This window comes from Lynx rufus, unplaced genomic scaffold (genome assembly GCF_022079265.1).
Source record: "Lynx rufus isolate CCGP_SWC_20201006 ecotype Redwood Valley unplaced genomic scaffold, mLynRuf1.p SCAF_16, whole genome shotgun sequence".
In the NCBI taxonomy this organism is placed as follows: domain Eukaryota; kingdom Metazoa; phylum Chordata; class Mammalia; order Carnivora; family Felidae; genus Lynx; species Lynx rufus.
In genome coordinates this window covers 15,115,428-15,136,207 of record NW_025814830.1, presented here as the reverse complement: position 1 = coordinate 15,136,207, position 20,780 = coordinate 15,115,428, and the positions used below count along the sequence as shown (strand labels likewise).

General features: G+C 38.2%; 1 protein-coding gene across 4 annotated transcripts in view; it reads left to right on the top strand.

Annotated features, from left to right (window-relative positions):
- The window catches only part of LSM14A (LSM14A mRNA processing body assembly factor), a 49,066-nt gene that overhangs the window by 3,191 nt on the left and 25,095 nt on the right, over positions 1-20,780 (top strand). For all 4 annotated transcript variants that reach the window (XM_047078292.1, XM_047078293.1, XM_047078290.1 and 1 more), the window contains exon 2: positions 20,159-20,322. In XM_047078292.1, coding sequence (XP_046934248.1) covers positions 20,159-20,322 — 164 coding nt within the window. The remainder of the gene's footprint in view (positions 1-20,158; positions 20,323-20,780) is intronic.

Genomic DNA, 20,780 nt, shown 5'->3' with positions numbered 1-20,780 from the left:
GCCCATTTTACTACTGAAATATATGTCTCTTTCTAGAGTTCAGCATTTTGAATATGAATCCTTTGCTGGGAATATCTGTTGTAAACATCTTTCTCCATTTAATGGTTTCTTTTGGTGAACAGAAGTTCATTTTAATGTAGACATGTTTATCACTTTTATTTATGGGTAGTGTTTTTCTTTTTTTTTTTTAAGGAATTTTTCCCTACCCCAAGGTCATGGAGGTACTTTGATTACTTTTACAAAACTTTTTGTTTCACTTTTCACTTAAATTTAGTAAGAGATTCACTTAGTTTATATGGTCCAGATTAAAATTTATGTCCCTTACTTGGATGTTACTTATAATTTAAATTCATGTGGAATTATACAATGCTCTTAAAATTTTGGATTCATTATGTTTGATGTGGTATATAATTAGGGTGACCGTATGGCTTGTTTTGCCCTGATGGAAGGTCCTTGTTTGTGCCTGTTGTTCTGGCATGATTATTAAAGTATCCCTTTATTTTCTTGAAAATGTTCCAGTTTGGGTAATAAATTGTATGGTCACACTAAATATAATCAAAAGCCCAATCCCAGAGATCATAACTAAGTGAGTGATGTCCTTTATTTTCTACTAGAGATTTCACAGATTAGCTCTAGTTCCGTGAAGGTAAAATAGAAGTAAGTTTGATGGGCTTTGATACACAGGATCTTCTGTATGAATGTCAAGAAGTCATAAAGGCAACCTTGATGTCAGTTTCCTAAGTATGCTAATAGATCATCTGTCTGTAGTTTGTCTCTTAGAGTCTTTGTCACATCTCTGAGTTTTTCTTCCTAACACTGATTATGATCTGCACGTAATCTGCTTTGCTTTATTTGCATGTGTTTATTGTCACCTTCCCTCCCCACCATAGTCTGAGCTCCTGGAAGAACGAATGTTTATTTAATGAATAAGTGAAAATGATTTAGCATTTTTGTTTATTAATCTTGTAGAAGTTTCTTGGGGTATCTCCAAATAATGCTTTCCATGTTCACAATTGTATATCTCCCTAAACTTACAATGCCTAAGATATGTTGTCGTCCCCCGCTCCCCCCCCCAACAGTGAGAGATTTTGGAGAATAGGGATACAAGAGGATAAAAAAAATCTTATAACAAAATTGACATTGTTAGGAAGACAGAGTTTTACCTTATGACTCAAGCTCAATTATAATTTTCATTTAAAATTTAAGGGAAGAATTAGTTCAAGATGTTTGAGGGAATTACAAAGTGGTGGCATGTTTTCAATTTACTGTATATTCACACCTGTGTCTTGTGAACATGATGCTCAAGCACATACTAGATCCTGGATGCCAAGAGATTGCCCACAGAATGGAAGTTTCGTGAATGCAGGATTTTTGTCTCCTTCACTGCTGTATCCTCAGTGCCTAGAACAGTGCCTGGCACATAGCACGCCCTTGGTAAATATTTGAATAAATGAAAGGATACTTGTAGTTAGTGAAGGTTTCTAATTATGGGAATTTCAAAGTTGGAGAAAGTACACATTTACTATAAGCATCATATATGTAGACTTTTACACTATTTAAATAAAATGGGCTAAAATAAGTAAAGTTCTTTTTTGTTTATTTTTGAGAAGGAGTGCGGAGGAGGGTTAGAGAGAGGGGGAGGGAAAGAGTCCCAGATAGGCTCCAGCGCAGATTGCTTAGCGAGCTTGATCCCTGGAACTGTGAGATCAAGACCCCAGCTGAAATCAAGAGTTAGACATTTAACCGACTAAGCCACCCAGGTGCCCCTAAAAAGAGCAAAATTCTTATCTAACATATTAAGTCAGCCATACCTGGATAATACACTACTCTAATGAAAACCAGGTTGCTGCTGCATTAGGAAAAGAGACTTTGTAAAGAAGAATGATTATAAGCCAGCTGCTTTTATTGATTAAAAAAAAATTTTTTTTATGTTTATTTATTTTTGAGAGAGAGAAAGAGAGAGACAGTGCGAGCAGGGGAGGGGCAGGGAGAGAGGGAGACACAGAATCCGAAGCAGGCTCCAGGCTCTGAGCTGTTAGCACAGAGCCCCACCCGGGACTCGAACTCAGGAAGGGCAAGATCATGGCCTAAGCCAAAGTCAGATGCTTAACCAACTGAGCCACTTAGGCGCCCCAAGCTAGCTGCTTTTAAAATGATTTGTCCTTAAAATCAGGGCTTTGGTAGAGGGAATATAAAAGTTGGTAATGAATTATTTCCTTAGATCATCTGCTAAGTCTTGCCCATTGGTGTATCTTACCCACTTCTTGATTGTTAATTAGCGACGTACTCATAGACTCGAGTGAGCAAGTAGGAGAGCTTTGTATGGTGGATGAAATACTTGTAAAGTACTTTATTGATTTCTTCCATTCTCACATGAGTTGGGGACCTAAATCTAGCAGTTCACAAAATCACTACTTAAAATGTCAAAGATCTAGTAACACTTAAAGCAGTAGTTCTTTTGGTTCCTCTGTTTAGTGAGGTTGCCAGAACTGGGAGCCTTGGAAACAGTTTATTGTTGCTGTACAGTCCACAGAAATATTTAGTAATTTTGGGAGTCTGAAGTCAGATGCCAGAAACCAACTGCACTTTCCAGCAGAGCAAGATAAGCTGTGGCCTTCTGAATCAGAAGTAGAGAAAACAGCAGAAAGCCCCCCCCCCGAAATAATAATAATAATAGTAGTAGTAGTAGAAAGACGGAAGTAGGAAGAATAAAGAAATATTATCTGTTCTTGACACATAGCAAGAGTTTTTATAATAATAAACCCAGTGCCAAAGTAATAATAGCAGTAACTGCAGATGGTTTAGCTTCAATTTATTACTCCGTGGTAGAAGATGCCCTCTACAGGAACAGTTTACCTTTTACTTTCTCTACGATACTTTACTTAGCTGTATTAAAAGCTAGGTATCACTGAGGTAAGTTTTTTAATGAATAAAGTGTGAGTTCATTTGTAAAATATTTTATTCACAGGGATCTTATTCTAGTTTTGTGAGGTGTTTGTTTCTGGAAGAAAATGTGACCCAAAAGGCCAGTTGGAATGCTTAGGAGCTCTTTCACCTTGGACAAGTTATTGAACCCTTAGCTTTTAACTTCTGCATCTTTTAAATATAGATAATAATGCCCATCTTTCAGTCATTCTGAAAATTAAATGAGATAATGTCAAACGTAACTAGTTTACTGTAGGTGCTTAATAGAGAGTAACTATCTCATTGTTATTTCCAGCTACCATCTCCATCTGTGTCTCTCTAGTACCTGAACTCCATAAGTCATTCGGACCTCCTGTATTCTACAGTCTGTTGATCTTACTACCTTTCACTGTCCCACATCCCCCTCATGACTTTACTTCCTTCTTTATCCTGTTTAAATTCCATGAGCAGTTGTTACAATCAGTACTTAGCATAAACTCTAACCCCCCCTGCCCTTCTGCTTTCTTGCCCTTTCCTGCCCTTTCTGGTTTCTTAGAGAAACCACCGTCCCGATTATATTAACACAGACATGGTGACCAGTTTCACTCTAAATCTTCATTCACTAACCTCATCAGTCATAGTTACTTCCCAGCAGTCTTAATGCATTTCCATAGTCTATTTGTTCCATTTTTCCTAATGACTCTTTTATTCCTTGTTTTCCTCCAACCTCCAACACCTCCTTCCCATCTTCACTTTTAGCCTGTGAGCCTTCCTTCCTATTTAATTGAGGAAAGAATAGCAAATAGAAATTTTTGATTAACTTATCCCACATGTACCCAGTTCCTCACATCTGTGCTCCACACCTCTACCATTTCTCTGGTCAGTGTAGATAAAGTGTTCTTTCTTCTCTGTCAGACCACCCTTCCCCTTGTGCAGATTTCATCTCCTCTTGATTTGAAGGTATTTCTTTTAGTGATTCTGTACTCTCTCTTCTGTGTATTCAGTTTTTCCTTCTCTACCACATCTTTCCTAAGAGATATGATGCTATTTCACCCATCTTAAAAACAGCAACAAGAAAACACTACTACTCTTAACTGTTTCCTCTTTTCTATCACCCCATTTCTGTCCTTTCCTTTACACCAAAACCCCTTGAAGGAATTGTCTACATCACTTATCCGTTAATTTTTGAACCCATTTTATTTAGGTTTTTTATTTGCACAGATGACAAACTTATCAAGGTCCCCAAAAACTTCCATGTTGCTGAATCTAGTGGTTGGTGCTTATCCTCAGTCTACTTGACCCATCACCAATATATGGCATAGTTGGTCTGTTCTCCTTGAAATACTTTCTTCACTTGACTTATCCTAGTTTTCTCTCATACCTCATGGGTTGCATCTCAGTCTCTTTTGTTGATTCTTCTACAAACCTCCATATGTTGGCCAGCTCCAGGGTCTCATTCTCTCTTGTTTCTGTGTGTATGTGTCTTTCACTCTTTATTTATTTATTTTTTTAATGTTTAGTTATTTTTGAGAGAGAGCACAAGCTGGTAAGGGGCAAGGAGCAGGGGGACAGAGGATCCGAAGTGGGTTCTGCACTGACATCAGTGTGTCCAGTGCGGGGCTTGAACTCACGAACTGCAAGATCATGACCTGAGCCAAAGTCCGAAGCTCAACCAACTGAAACACCCAAGCTCCCCACTGTTTCTGTGTTTTAAAATTTACTTTATTTTACCATCTGCACTTTTCTCTTGATAATCTGCAATACCTACCTTTGAATACTGTCTGTACATTACTGACTCCTATCTCCATCCTGGACCTCTTTGAACTCCTGATGTATATACCACCTGCCTCCCTAACACTGCCACCTGGAGGGATATCTAGTAGGGATCTTGCATACCTATTTCTCATTCAGCCTTCTCCATCTATTTGAATGACAATTCATTCTTTTAGTTGGTAAGACCAAAAACCTTTGAGTCATCCTTAATTCCTCTGTTCTCGCACACCTCATATGCGTTTTGGATCCTATCGCCTCTATTTTAAAAATCTATCCAAAATTTGACCTCTTACTGCCTCTACTGCTCTACCTTGGTTTATTATCTTTCACTAGATTATTCAGAGACACTCAGGGGTTCCTATTTCAGTGTCGGCCTCTTATTTGATTCTCTTTTCGCCCTCAGTACTGTTTGAGTGTATCTTTACCATTAAAACAACATGGAATGTGTGGGTAGCAAGTTTTTTTAGTGAGCCTATGTTTTTCTTAATCACTTGACTGTATGATTCTAAATTTAGAATCTTTTTCTGTAGAACTTTGAGGGTATAGGTTTGTTGTGTTCTAACATTCTGATTACTGATGTCAGTCTGATTCTCAGTCACTTTTCTCTCTGGAAGCTTTTATTCTTAAGAGTTGAGAAATGTTACCACACTGATTCCTGAATGGTTTCTCTGTAGACCTTACAAATCTGAAGACTCAAAGTCTCTTTAACCTAATAAATTCTGTGTCTATCTCAGATTAGACAGTCTTGTTTCTGTTCCTCCCTTCCTCATCCATGTTTTGTTTTGTTTTGTTTGTTTTTTGTTTTGTTTTAATTCCTTTTGGATGCAATATTGTGTGTGTGTGTGTGTGCGTGCGCGTGTGTGCGTGTATTTGCTCTTATATTTTCATATCTCTGTCTCTTGGTTTGATAGTTTGGGAGATTAAGATATAAAACTATAACGAAGAATGCACAACTGAAAGCAGCTTACAGGGTGAAGATTAAATTTAGACTGCAAATTGGACAAGCTTTTACTTTTACTTCCTGCTGATAAATCCTACTAAAACTATGTGAGAGGGACTTTTTTATTGTTTTAGGCATAAACCCATAAAGGACAAGGTAGATTTGGAAAGGAGACAACAGCAACAGTCTGAAAAGCAAATGGGTGAATTTAAATGACTTAGAAGAATTGAGAAAGCTGCAACCTAAGTAGACAGTAGGTAAAGCCTGATTTACACCCAAACTCCTAAAAGGCTCACCAATTGACCATCACCAGGTGCAGGGAAACTAGAAGGCTATGAAGTAATTAGGAGTGAAGATGGAGCTAAAAACTAGAAGAGTAACTCATAATTTGTTTCAGCAGTGGTCAGATTTCCAAATCCCCTTTTGCATTTCACACAACCTGGATAGGTACTCTTCTCCAACCCTGGTACTCCCTGGAGAGGGTAAAATAGAGGTTCTGGGGAAACCCAGGCACAGTTGGGAACATAGGTACCTACTACCACACTAAGAACAGTTTGGAGCAAATGGGGCATAGAAGAAGCTTGCATATGCCTGGTGTATTTATTTATTTATTCATTCATTCATTCATTCATTCGTTTATGAGAGACAGAGAACAAGTGCAGGGGAGAGGGGCAGAGGAAGAGAGAGAGAGAGAGAGAGAGAGAGAGAGAGAGAGAGAGAGAATATCTTAAGCAGGCTCCATGCTCAGAGCAGAGCTCAACACGGGGTTCAATCCCACGACCCTGGGATCATGACCTGACCCGAAATCAAGACTCAGACACTCAATCGACTGAGCCACCCAGGCACCCCTGGTGCTTATTATTTCATTCAGGAGAATTACTGAGTGCTTACTAGATAGTATACTAGGTGCTAGGAAACAAAAGAGAGCTTACAGACAAGATTCTTGAGAACACAGTGTCTTAAGGTGCAGCCTGACAGATAATCACAGTAGCCACAGGAAGAGGATATCTGGGAGGAAGTAAGTGTCTGGTTCCAAGCCACAGGGAGTTTGCAGTCTACCAGGGAAGCAAACACAAAAGCAACTAGAGTCTAAAACTTTCATCCTGACTTATAACACCTTGCAGCTCACTAAGGGTAGGATTATACTAGGGGTCATTCAGGTCCTCAACTCAGTCAAGTTCCTTCAGATTTGGGGCCTTTTCACAAGCTTCCCTTGAATTGGAATTCTCTTTCCCTACTCCCCTTATATGGCTATTGTTGAAGAAATGAACAACGCACCAGATTAAGAAGTCACAGTGGAAAGAAAAGAACTAACAGCTCTGGAAGCTTAAGTGACAGCGAAGATGTGTCAAATAACAGGCTCAGGCACTCTCCCCTCCCCTTTTATTTTGCTTCCACTGCTAAATTTATCTTAATATATTCAGTTTGTCATCTGAATGACAGGCTAACAAGTCTGAATTTTGTTGGTAGATTGTAGGGAGCCATTGAGAGTTTTTTAACCAGTAAAGTGGCATGTCCGAGTCCAGCTTTAGGAAGCTTATGCTGCAACTCTGTGCAAAGATTGATGGGGGGTGAGAGGAGAGGCTGATAGTAGTGAGGTCAGTTGGAGTATTTTTAAGAGTTTGGAAAAGAGGAAATACGGACCTAAACTAGTTAAAATAGAGAAGGAGGAACAGATACATGAGAAATGAGAAGAATGGCGTGGCTTTTCAAAAGTTGACTGGGCAAGGAACAGGGAGGAATTAAGTGATAGTACATACAGTGGTTCCTGTCAACAAATTAGGAGTGGATCAGGAGGTAATCAGGTATATCCTTCTAGATTCTGCTTGAGTGTCATCACCCCGCAAAGCCTTCCCTAATTCCCATAAGTCAGGAAATGTTAGATGTACCTTCTGTGTTCTCTTTTTGTCTTTTGTTTTCTTGTGCTTATTGCGCCTTTCTTAATTATATTTCACTACTAGACCTCAGCATCTTGTCCCCCTTATGTCCCTCGTACATAGCAAATTAACTATTAACTCTTTGTTGGTCACATGAAGGGTTATTATCTGAAAATTTTCCTTCGTTGGAAAACATGTAGTTGAACAGCTTGATATTTAATAGGAAAAGACAGTGTGATAAATGAAGACACTATTAAAGATATTGTACTCTCAGATTAATGAGTATAACTCAATTTTCTTTTGCCATCCTGTGCCTGATAGAAATGTTTCAGAGTTTCCTATTTACAGTTTCAAAAAGGTCCTCGTAAATGCGTTTAGCGTTATTACTGTTGTCTTGTTACTGCCTCACCATCTAAATTTTTTAATTGCTTTTTGGTTTTACCATTCTCTCTGCATGCCACTCTCCTCAAATTCTTATTCTCACAAGTCATTCTTCTCTTACACTTAGTCTGAAATTATGTTTGAGGAAAGATGCATCTGAGTAAATCTGCATATATTAGTAATTTGAGGGAAAGAGTCTTGCATAAGAAGTGAAGTTGCAAATGAGAGGAGCTAGTTAACTGAGCAAGGTCTCAAACCTGTAATTGTGGGAGATGACTTTAGGTTAAAGGAAATGTAAGGGTCTTTCTTCCCCCCCAAGTGTGCAAGCAAGAGGGAAGAAAATCAGTGAAGATGATGAAATGTATTGATGAAAAGGACAAGTTTTTTTACTTTAGCAGTTATTTATTTATTTAAAATTTCTTTTTTCAAAAGTCTTATTTTGAGAGAGGGAGAGAGAGAGAAGCCCAAGCAGGCTCCACGCTGTCAGTGCGGAGGAGCCTAATGTGGGACTTGAACTCAGGAACTGCGAGATCATGACCTGAGCCGAGACCCAGAGTCGGATGCTTAATCAGCTGAGCCACCCAAAGTACCCTATTTTTTTCTTAAGTTTATGTATTTTGAGAGAGAGGGAGAAAGGGAGATAGAATCCCAAGAAGGCTCCACACTGCTACTGTGGAGCCCGATGAGGGGCTCAAACTCACAAGCCGTGAGACCATGACCTGAGCTGAAATCGAGTCGGGCACTTAGCCAACTGAGCCATACAGGCTCCCCATCCTTTAGAGGTAAAGTAGAAGGAGTTGGTTCTAAGAATGTTTGAAAGGTGAGGGGAAAGTCATCTGGGTTGTGAACTCTGGAGGTAGAGGTGGGTTTTTTTTGTCTTCGGATCACCAGTGATTGGCATGTGATAAGTGCTGAGGAGATTCGGAATATTGCAGACAAAGATTGGTAGTAAAGTCTATTAGGGGTGACATGTCTATAGCTGCATATACATACAGGAGAGAGATGATAGAGGCCAGAGACTGATGTTTTCACTCAGTGTAGTAATACTTCCTGACACAAAGTAGTGTGGGCGAGAATGAAGAAGGGGCCAAAGTGCAGATATGTGGAAAGTGAAGCTTTGTGGAGGCAGTTTGTGATGTGATTCACAAGCAGGCCTGTGTCCCTCCCAAATAAAAAATGAAGAGCATGTTTTCAGTGTTTGTACAAGGATACTACATTGTAGAAGAGATGGCTTCTCTTCTACACTACTCTTTTAGTATTTTAAATAATTAAACCATATATAACAGGTAATAAATATTCAGTATTTCATATGCTTTTGACAAGAGTTAGTGTATGATACTGGATGTGCAACAAGAACTGTACTTCTGGATAACTATCAGAGGAGAAAAATACCAAGTGCAACTTTTCACTTTTTTTCCCTTGGTTCGATGCTTTTCCATATATGCTGTTTTTTGTTGTTTTTTTTTTTAATTTTTTTTTTTAACGTTTATTTATTTTTTTTTTTTTGGGGACAGAGAGAGACAGAGCATGAACGGGGGAGGGGCAGAGAGAGAGGGAGACACAGAATCGGAAACAGGCTCCAGGCTCTGAGCCATCAGCCCAGAGCCTGACGCGGGGCTTGAACTCACGGACCGCGAGATCGTGACCTGGCTCAAGTCGGACGCTTAACCGACTGCGCCACCCAGGCGCCCCTATGCTGTTTTTTAAATAATGCTGTTTTTCTGTTTTCCCATCCTATTGATTTCTAATTGTCATTTCTTTTTAATGTAGTCATCCAGTAATTTTGGAAACTGCCTACTTAATAGCTTTTTCCACCGTGGAATTTATTCAGGAAGTATTCAGATGTCAGCAGTATGTAAGGCACTGCGTTGGATACTGGGGGAGTTGCAAAGATTACTTTAATACAGATCTTTCTGAAGATCTTTCAATTCTAGGAAGGGGGAGCTATAGACAGGGGTAGAATGCACTGTCATTTTTAGAGGGAGAATTTGTTACTTCCACCTGGAAATACTACGGATAGAGTTGTGTCACTTTGGCTGGGCCAGGTGCCCAGATATTTGGTAACATATTCTGGATGTTTCTGTGAAGATGTTTTTTCGATGATATTAATTTTTAGATCAGTAGACTTTAAGTAAAGCAGATTACCTTCCATGATGTGAGTGGGCCTCATCCAATCGTATGAAGGCCTTAATAAAACAAAGAGTGACTTCCCCTGAGCAAGAAGGAATTTTACCACCAGACCACTTTTGGACTTCAGATTGTGGCTCTTCCCTCAATTTCAGCCTGCCAACCTACTCTGAAGATTTTGGATTTTCACATGAACCAGTTCCTTAATGTAAATAAATGTGTGTGTGCATGCACACACACAAACACATCCTGTTGGTTCTGTTTCTCTGAGAAACCTGATGAATACAAGTAGTATATAAGCTGAAATTTAGGATGGGTTGAATGTGGGGAGAAGCTGTGGTAGAGTACAGAACTGCTCTGTGCATTGAGAATAATGAGCTTGGTTGGAATTTAAGATTCTGTAAGTGGGTTGGGACCAGATCTTCAACTGATACTTGACTACAGTTTTAACTTTGAGACTACATCAGAAATCTTATTCTAGACTTCCATTTGAACTTAGTCTTAGATTTCTAACTTAACTTGAATAATTCAGTCTTTTGTTTATTGCTCTCACATTTTGGTATTCAACAGACTTGTGTTTCTTCCTTATCAAATTGGTATTAGAGCCTAATTTATAATTTTTAGTTTGTATCCAAAGGTGAAGTCTTTGGAAAATACTAATGATGTCATTTTGGCATATTGACTATATCTAACTTTGTATATGTTTATCAAGCTTTGGTATTTTATAATAGAGATATTGTATTGGGAAGTCGGTCACTATAGCTCTTCCCTCTATGCATGTACTATGACTGTATGTGGAGGTATTAATATACTGGTAACTAGATTTGACATTAGTGTGATGTTTGAACTTGATCTATTAGAAATAGAGATTTTTTTTTTTAGGTAAGTGATTTTGACAGAACCTTGACGCTATTTATGTTTTTGTTTTAATGTTCGTTTGTTTTTGAGAGAGAGAGAGTGCAGACAAGTCAGGGAGAGGCAGAGAGACAGATACAGAGGATCCAAAGTGGGCTCCATGCTGACAGTAGTGAGCTCAATGAGGGGCTCAAACTCAAAAACCGTGAGATCATGACGTGAGCCAAAATTGGACATTCAACCAACTGAGCCACCTGGTCACTTCTATTATTTTTTTTTTAAAGACAATCATGGGACACATATTTCTTTCTTTCTTTTTTTTTTTTTTTTAATGTTTATTTATTTTTGACAGAGAGAGAGGCAGAGCATGAGCCAGGGGAGGGGCAGAGAGAGAGGGAGACACAGAATCCGAAGCAGGCTCCAGGCTCCAAGCCGTCAGCACAGAGCCCGACACGGGGCTCAAACTCACAGACTGCAAGATCATGACCTGAGCCAAAGTCAGACGCTCAACCGACTGAGCCACCCAGGCTCCCCGACACATATTTCTGAATAAATCATTTGTAGCCAGAAATAGGGAATTGATTACATTCTTTTTTTTTTTTTTAAGTTATTTATTTATTTTGAGAGAGAGAATCCCGAACAGGCTCTGCACTGACAGTGCAGATGCAGGGCTCTGATGAACTGTGAGATCATGACTTGAGCCGAAATAGTTGGACACTTAACCAGCTGAGCCACCCGGGCACCCCTACTCCTGTATTCTCTTAATAGTTTTATAGTTTTGGTTTATATTGTTGACTCACTAAAAGAAAAACTGCTTTTCCTCTACTTACCAGCTTACTCAGTAGTTCTGGCTACCACCACATGTGTCAAGTCATCAACCAATTTTCCCAACTCCCTAGACACCAACTGGGTATCCTACAATTTAATTCGTTTTCTGACACTGTCTGAAGTTGATGTCAGAACCCATAGGTTAAGGGCTCAGTCCTACAAGATGACCCATCCCGCCTACTTCACATGCCAGTCTCCAGTCACAACTTGTGAACTGTATTTCTAACCACCTGGCTATAATTTGGGGGTTCCCATGACCCCCTCCTTGGTTTGGTCATTTGATAGAATAGCTTACAAAACTCAGGAAATCAGCTTACTTATTAGATTATTGGTTTATTATAACAGAATACAACTCAGGAACATCCAGATAGAACAGATATATAGGGCAAGATATGTGGGAAGGAATACAGAGATCCTGTGTTTTTTCCAGGTGAGTCGATCTCCCAGCACCTCCACGTGTTCACCAACCCAGGAGCTCTCTAAACCCCATAGTTCAGGGATTTTTTTGGACGTTTCATCACGTGGGCATGGTTATCAACTCAGTCTCCAGCCCTTTCTCCTCCCCAGAGGACGGGCTTTCTGGTGACCAGCCCCTTTTCTGAAGCTGTCCAGGAGCCCACCAAGAGTCTCTTCATTACAACAAAAGATGCTCTTATTGCCCAGGAAATGCCAAGAGATTTGGGAGCTCTGTATTAGGAACCAAATATTAGAACAAAAGATGATCGGTGCACCTTGCTGGTTCAGTCGGAAGAGCGTGAGACTCTTGATCTTGGGAGTTGTGAGTTCAAGCGCCATGTTGGGTATAGAGATTACTTAAGAGTAAATCTTTAAAAAAAAAAAAAAAAAGATGCTCTTAGTACCTTTATCTCTTAGGAGATGCAAAGGTTTTAGGAGTTCTGGCCAGGAGCTGCAGACAGAGACCAAATATATATTGTTTATTACATTACAGCATCATACCTGCTTTGAGTTAAATTTTGTTTTGGAATAAGATGGAGTTCTAGTCTCATTCTTTTGTATATGGTCATTCAGTTGTCCCAAAACCATTGTTTGAAGAGACCATTCTTTTCCCCGTTGGATATCCTTGGACCCTTATCTAAAATCAATTGGCCAGAGATGTTTGGGTTTATTTCTGGACTCTGTTCCATTCCATAAATCTATATGTCTCCCCTTATAGGTCTACCACGTTGTTTTGACTACTGTAACTTAGTAGTAAGTTTTGAAATTGGGAAGTATGAGTCTTCCAACCTTTTCAGGCTGTTCAGGTTCCCTCGAAGTTTCCTATCAATTGGAAGTTTGGCTTTACCTTTTTTGCAGGGTGGGGGAATTGCATTTTCAATAGGGATTGCACTGAATCTTAGCTCACTCTGGGAGCACTGTAATCTTAATACTTAAGTCTTCCAGTCCATGAACATGGGATGACTTTCCATTTATTCAGCTGCTTTTTAATTTATTTCAGCAATGTTTTGTAGTTGTCAGTGTACAATTCATTTACCTCCTTTGTTAAATTTATTCTTAGGTACTTTATTCATTTGGATGGTACTGTAAGTGAGATTGTTTTTTTTTTTGTTTGTTTGTTTTGTTTTTACTTTTTAAAAAAATTTTTTAATGTTTATTTATCTTTGAGAGAGAGAGAGCCAGAGTGCACCCAGGGGAGGGGCGGAGAGAGAGGGGGACACAGAATCCGAAGCAATCTCCAGGCTCCGAGCTGTCAGCAGAGCCTGATACAGGGCTTGAACTCACAAACCGCAAGATCATGACCTGAGCTGAAATCAGATGCTCAACCAACTGAGCCACTCAGGCACCCCCAGATTTTTGTATTTTGATATTGTACCTGTAATTTTGCTTAATTCATTTATTAACACTAGTGTTTAGTTTTTTAATGGATTCTGTATATGTAGAATTCCCATATGGAATCATATCATCTGCAAGAAAAGAGTTACTTCTTCTCCAGTTTGGATGCCTTTTATTTCTTTTTCTTGCTAATTGTACTGTTTCGAACTTCTAGTACATTGAATAGCAGTGGTGAAAGTGGACATCTTTGTCTTGTTTCTGATCTTAAGGGAAAGTTTTCAGTCTTTTACCAGTAAATATGATGTTAGCTCTTGGTGTTTCATATATGCCATTTATCCTGTTGGGGAAATAACTTCTATTCCTTGTTTGCTAAGTGTTTTTATCATGAAAGGGTGTTAAATTTTATTACATGTGGTTTTGTTTTGTTTTGGTTTGGTTTTTTTGCATATATTGAAATGATCGTGTGGGGTATTTTTCCCCTTTGATTTATTAATGTGTATTACATTGGATTTTTTTAAGTTTATTTACTTTGAAAGAGAGAGAGAGAGCATGTGTGCGAGCAGGGAGAGGGAGAGAGAGAATCCTAAGCAGGCTCCATGCTGACAGTGTGGAGCCCAACATGGGGCTGGATCCCTCAAACCGTGAGATTGTGACCTGAGCTGAAATCAAGAGTTGGACACTTAACTGAGTCACCCAAGTGCCCCGGATTTTTTGTTGTTGTTGTTCAACTACCCATACCTTACCTTTAGAATAAAATCCCCATTGGTTGTGATATATAATCCTCTTAATATACTTTTGGATTCTCTTTACTGTTATTTTGTTGAGGACTTATATATCTGTATTCGTAAGAGATACTGGTCTTTAGTTTTCTTATGGTATCTTTGTCTGACTTTAGTATTACTTGAGTAACATTGGCCTCAAAGAGTCTATTAGGAAGTGTTCCCTTTTCTCTTTTTTGAAGGAGTTTGAGTAGGATTGGTGTTGTTTCTTCTTTAAATGTTTGGTAAAATTCACCAGTGAAACCATGTGGTCCTAATTCTTTGGAGGTTTTTGATTACTGGTCCAGTCTCTTTGCTTGTTATATAGGTCTGTTAAGATTTTCTGTTCCTTCCTGAGTCAGTTTTGGTAATTTGGTATTTCTGGAGATTTTTCTATTTCATCCAGATTTTCTAGTTAGTTGGCATACAATTGTAGTTTTTTCTTATAAGCCATAAGGTTCCATAAGGTTGGTAGCAGTGTCCTTGCTTTCCTTTTTGATTTTAGTTATTTGCATCTTCTCACCTTTTTCCGTTAGTCATTCTAGCTAAAATCTTGTCAATTTTGTTGGTCTTCTCCAAGAACCTAGTTTTGGTTTTGTTAGTTCTATTTTTCTGTTCTGTGTTTTTAATCTCAGCTCTAATCTCTCTTATTTCCTTCTTTCTGCTGGATTTGGGTTTAGTTTGCTCTTATTCTAGATTTTTAAGATGTAAAATTGATACGAGATTTTTTTAATGTGATTATAGCTATAAATTTCCCTTTTGAGTTCATCATTCTTTATATCCCTTAATTTTGGCATGTTGTTTTTTCTTTTTCATTTGTCTCAATTTTTCTTAATTTCCTTAGTGATTTCTTTGACTCATTGGTTGTTTAAGAGTGTGTTATTTGATTTCCAGGTACTTGTGACCTTTCCAGTTTTCTTTTTATTATTGTTTCCAGCTTTATTCCACTGTGGTCAGAGAAGATATTTTGTAAATCTCAATTTTTTTCAATCTATTGAGAGTTGAATTTGACCTAACATGTGGTCTTTCCTGAAGAATGTTCCATGTGCAATTGAGAATAATGTATATTCTGCTGTTGGTGGTGGGGGGTAGGGGCATAATCTGTTGCTTTTAAATACTTTAAAGACACTATGGGGGAAGTGCTTTTGGCCCTTGAGGGTTGAAACAGTGGTCTCTCAATGAATTGCCAGGTAGTTTCAAATCATACAACCCCAATTTTTGTAGGATATGCTTCCTGTTGTCCCTCTATCACTAGCAAAGCTGCACCAGGAACATGAGCCGCCATCCCCATAGCTGCCTTTTGTGGAGTTGGGAGTTAATGAATGGTACAGCCAGCCACTACACAAAATGCTAAAATTTACCTCAAGTTAACAGCCTCTTTCTTCATCAGGTGCTCCCACAGATGCTACAAGTGTATGAGTAGACGTCACAGTTCCAAAATGGTTTATTCAGACGTTACGTGCCAACTAAATAGTTGTTTCGGTGTAGGGACTGAATCCTGGATCTTCCTACTTTGCCATCTTTCATTATAGCAGTTGCATCTGTGTTTTTATTTTAGGTAGTTGTAATCTCTTGAAAATTACAGTTTTATAATCTGCCTATATAAGATGTTTAACGTTACTATATATTTACCTGATTTTTTAATGCCACAAATAATATACCTATCTATTTTGGAAAAAATAATGATCAGAGTTGTAGAATTCTAGGAAATTGCATTCAACAAATCATATTATTTTGGTGAGTTCGAGTCTCTCTTTTTTTTAAGTATATTTATTTATTTTGAGAGAGAGCATGTGTGAGCAGGGGAGGGTCAGAGAGAGAATCCCAAAAGCTCCCCGCCGGCAGCACAGCAGATCATGACCTAGACCTGAGCCGAGATTAAGAGCTGGATGCTTAACTGACTGAGTCACCCAGGCACCCCAAACTTGAGTCTCTTTAAGACTGGCCCCTTTCTTTAAGTTCCTGTTCACCATTACTTGCCTGGTAAATTCCAAACTGGTCTTCTTGTTTCTATTTTCACTTTGTTTTCCACGGTCACAGAAGGACATATAATAGTGGTTGCCAGGGGCTAAGAGCAGGGGAAATGAAGAATCGTGGTTCTGTGGGTATAAAGTTTTAGTTCAGCAAGATGATAGAGTTCTAGGGCCACCTGGGTGGCCTAAGCATCTGACTTCGACTCAGGTCATGATCTCAACATTTCTGAGTTCGAGCCCCCACGTCATGCTCTGTGCTGACAGCTCAGAGCCTGGAGCCTATTTCAGAGTCTGTCTCCCTCTCTGTCCCTGCCCCTTCCCCACTCGTGCTCACTCGCTCTCTTTCTCTCTCAAAAATAAAAAATAAATATTAAAATTAAAAAAGATGATAGAGTTCTAGATCTCTACTATACAACATTTTGTTATGCAAATACTGTACTGTATGCTTAAAATTTTGTTAAGAGGGTAGATTTCATGTGTTCTTACTGCAGTTTTTAAAAAAATCAAAATGATAGCATTAACAAAAATGCTGGTGACGTATACCTAATAAAGTTGTCAGCTTTAAAGAAAAAATTGAAAGCCTGATAGAAGATAAAGAATTCAGGCTTGTTGCTGGAGACGAGTGCATAAAGATCAGGGAGAACCATACAATAAGCACTTTTAAGTCTTCTTTGCATAACCAGATTGAGCCAAGAGGAAACTTGGGGTGAGTGGGTATCATATACTATTCTTCCATGGTTTGTTGTGTTTAGCTGCTGTTACCTCCAAGTGCAAAAATTAAATAACAGGATAAACTGGGGTGAACCAGTGTGATTTCTTAGTGCATTGACATAATTCCCCTGCTTACAAGTTGTACGTGTACATGAGCTAATTCATGTGTTGAATTGTGTTGTAGCTGAATGGTAGTGGTGACATTCTACCTTTCCTATGCTTACCGTTCCTTTCTTTCCACTCACAGTGCCCAGGTTATGTATCATCTTCCAGCCATGTGTGTCCTTCTGATGTCTTTTAATTTGTTCTTTATAATGGTACAAGAATTGTCTGTTAGAAACATTAAATCTAATCAAATCAGTTTCTATCATTAGAGCGTGTTTCCCATACTCTTGTTGTGTGCAATTCATTCTCCATGGTCTCTATTTTCATTTTCCTCTATGATAAGAGATTTTCTTCACACCACATTTTGGAAAATATGCCCTAAGCTTTAAACTGTATTATTGGTTACCTTTAGAACCTCAAATAACACAATTTTAAGCCTACATATATTAATTTATCAACTTTCTCCAAAATTTTGTCAAGTGAGTCCCTGTTATAAAAAGGGAGAGTATTAATTTATGTATTTCCTTTTGTGTTTTCCTGTTTCCACTCATCTTCATCTTCCAATTTTTGTTAGAATACTATGTGATACACTGTCCTGACTGATTTTGTCAGTGTGTAACTTTGTAGTTTTGACAACTATTCAACACATTCTGTTCTAAGACCATAGTAAATTGTCCTACACATTTATGTGCTTAAATGAATTTATTTTTCATCTCTTGTCTTTTATTTGATACCACTTTTCTCTGAGTTCCTTATTTTGATACAGCAAAGGATAAGTCGCTATGGCTTATAGAGCACTAAGTCTTTTTCTGGAAATACAGTGGAACCTTTTGATCAAATTTAGAGCTTCATTCAGGAAATTTCTGTTATATATTTAAGTATATTTTCTCATTTTGTTGTCTTTCTAACCAGCATCAGTTAACTATTGGGTCTGCAAGAATAATCACCTCCAACCATTTTATTGCTGTAGTTTTTCTTTACTTGCTTTTTCTCAAAATTATTTTCTATTAATGACTTGGCTTTACTGCTTTGATCTGTTGATGTAATTATTCTGCTAATAACTCTATATTATGTTCTATATTATATTTGTCTTATCTATTTTTTCCTTAACTCTGTATGCTACCTTTTCAGCATCTTTTTTTTTTTTTTTTTAACTTTATCTGTTTATTTTGAGAGAGCGTGTGTGCGTGAGCAGGGGAGGAGCAGAGAGAGAGGGGGAGAGAGAGAAAGAATCCCAAGCAGGCTTTGAGCTGTCAATGCAGAGCCCAACAAGGAGCTTGAACATACAAACAGATCATGACCAGAGCCAAAATCAAGAGTCAGATGCTTAACCGACCTAGCCACCCAGCCTCCCCTCAGTATCATTTTGATCATAAGAGTTTTAATTTTTTCAAAAGGTAAAGCAGTGTGTTCCTGAAATTTTCTTCTATTTCCTGGGACAAATATTAATCCTGCATGGATTTTTCATCTGTCTAATGGCTACGTGGGTATAGTTTGAATGGTTTTGTTAGGCCTTGGAAAAGCTGATGGGGCTTGTCCATCATTTTTGTGTAAGGAAGACTTTGAACTTTTCCTCCCTCTGCTTCAGATGAACTAGTCTATTACTTCTGAGGCCTGGGACTTTATACATTGTGTGGTGGTTGTGGTGGTGCTGCTGTTACTGAGGTTAGGGATGATACTGATTTATATGCAATTTTCTTAATCCTGATTTTTCTAACTCTTTACCCTTCCTTTTGGATACAGGACAAAATATAGAACCTTGTCACTTACTCCTCTCCTTATAAAGTATTATTTGGCCATTAGGGAAAGAAGAACTTCAACTAGGGCATTCTGCATCTTTGCCCTTACCACATCAGTGTTTCTGTCCCCATCTACCAATATGGAGGTGCCAGTGAAAATTTCTCAGGGCATGCCGCACGCATGTGGATTCTCAGACTGGCCTTCCAGTTTGGACTAACAAATTCAGTAGCTGAGTGATACTTTTTAATAAAAGTTATGGTATGAATTTGAGATCTTCTCAATAGGGGTATTTTAACTTTTCATTTTCTTTAATTTTAGGGAGGGATATTCTTCTGCAAGCCTACATCTATGCCACCATCTTTCCTGGAAGCAGCATAAGTAATAGAATTTTTAGGATGGGTGGGTCATTATTTAAAAGGAAATAGCATTCATATTTAATCTAGCCCTGAATCAGTTTTGCAGAAAAATGCATACATTCAAAATGTTGCACAGTGTTAAAGCGTTTACTCCCTTTAGGTTAGTCTTTAAGTGGATAATATATGATCTTTCAAACTTTCTTACTTGGAACTTACGTATGGATGCAGATATTTTCAGAGGTGTAAGACAGTAAACCTGAAACTTTAGTGTTCATAAGAAACTCTTAAGGAATTGGTTTAAAATACAGATTTCTAGACTCTCCTCAAAGTCTCATTCAGTGGATTTGAATAGGATTCCAGAAATCTTTTTAGCCAGCTTACCATTGTGCAGGTGGTCTATAGTTTAACTTTGAGTCATGCTGTCTTAAGTGTTAAAATAATCATATTTAATTATGAGAAAAATATTTTAGGTAACTAGGTCATTTCAGGCTGTCCCCTGGGGTGAATACCTGACAGCCGCTTGGCTTGGCTTCTAGAGGACCTACTACTCACCAGGATAGATGTTCCCTTCATTGTCTTCTTTTAATCCAAAAGTTCAATTTGGTATTTTGTGGACAGGGAAGTCTTCACTTGCCACTCCCAACAAGAAATCTCACGTAGGCTTGCCAGTTTTTTATGTTGCTGAATGATGACATTCAAAATAAATCAACAATGAAAGGACATTTTTAACACCTCCTCTCACCATAATCACCAAAGATATAAATAAATAAAGATGTAGGAAGAACATGACCTCATGATAAGATTGTTTTTTAAATTGAGTACATTGAGCTCTAGGCAAAACCCACTCTGTTTTCCTCTTTTTTTAAACAAAATTTCTTTAGCTACAGATTAATAGATATTTTCTCACAGCTGACATTTAAGAACTGCTGTATTGGAACAGCAGTTTATTGGAACTGTACTTGGAAGAGTATACTTCTGACAGTCACTACCTGAATATGATGAGTAGACATATATCTCATATCCTGTCTCTTCTCACCAGTTCGATCCTTTGGTACGGAAGACAGACCAACAGATCGTCCAATACCACCTCGTGATGAAGTCTTTGAATACATCATATTCCGTGGGAGTGATATTAAAGACCTCACTGTTTGTGAGCCACCAAAACCACAATGTTCTTTGCCTCAGGACCCAGCTATCGTTCAGGTAACGGATAGTAAATTTGTCTTAGAGTGCAAGAAAACTGCAAGTACATGGCTAGCCTTAGCTTGTACCTCTCTTGGATTTTGGCATGTTTTTTTTTTCGTTGTTTTTTTTTTTTTTTTTTTTAATTTTCTCAGTTGAATGTTCGTGTACTTACCATTTCCTAGTCACCTAGATACCTAAAATACCTGGATAATGTTTTCACCCAGGTTTTATTCTTTAGATCATAAGTTGGGACTAAATAAAGTAAGTGATAGCAGAGGAATTTATTTTTATCATAAAATGTTTTCTAATTTCAGCAATAGTTAAAATAGCTTATATTTATTGAAGTCTAACTGTATGAGAAGCACTATTCAGACCACTGCACATACAGTAAATCAATCCTCACAATACTCTCTGAGCTTGGTACTATAATCTTGTTTTTATATTTCTCATTTTTACAAGTGAATAAATTAATATAG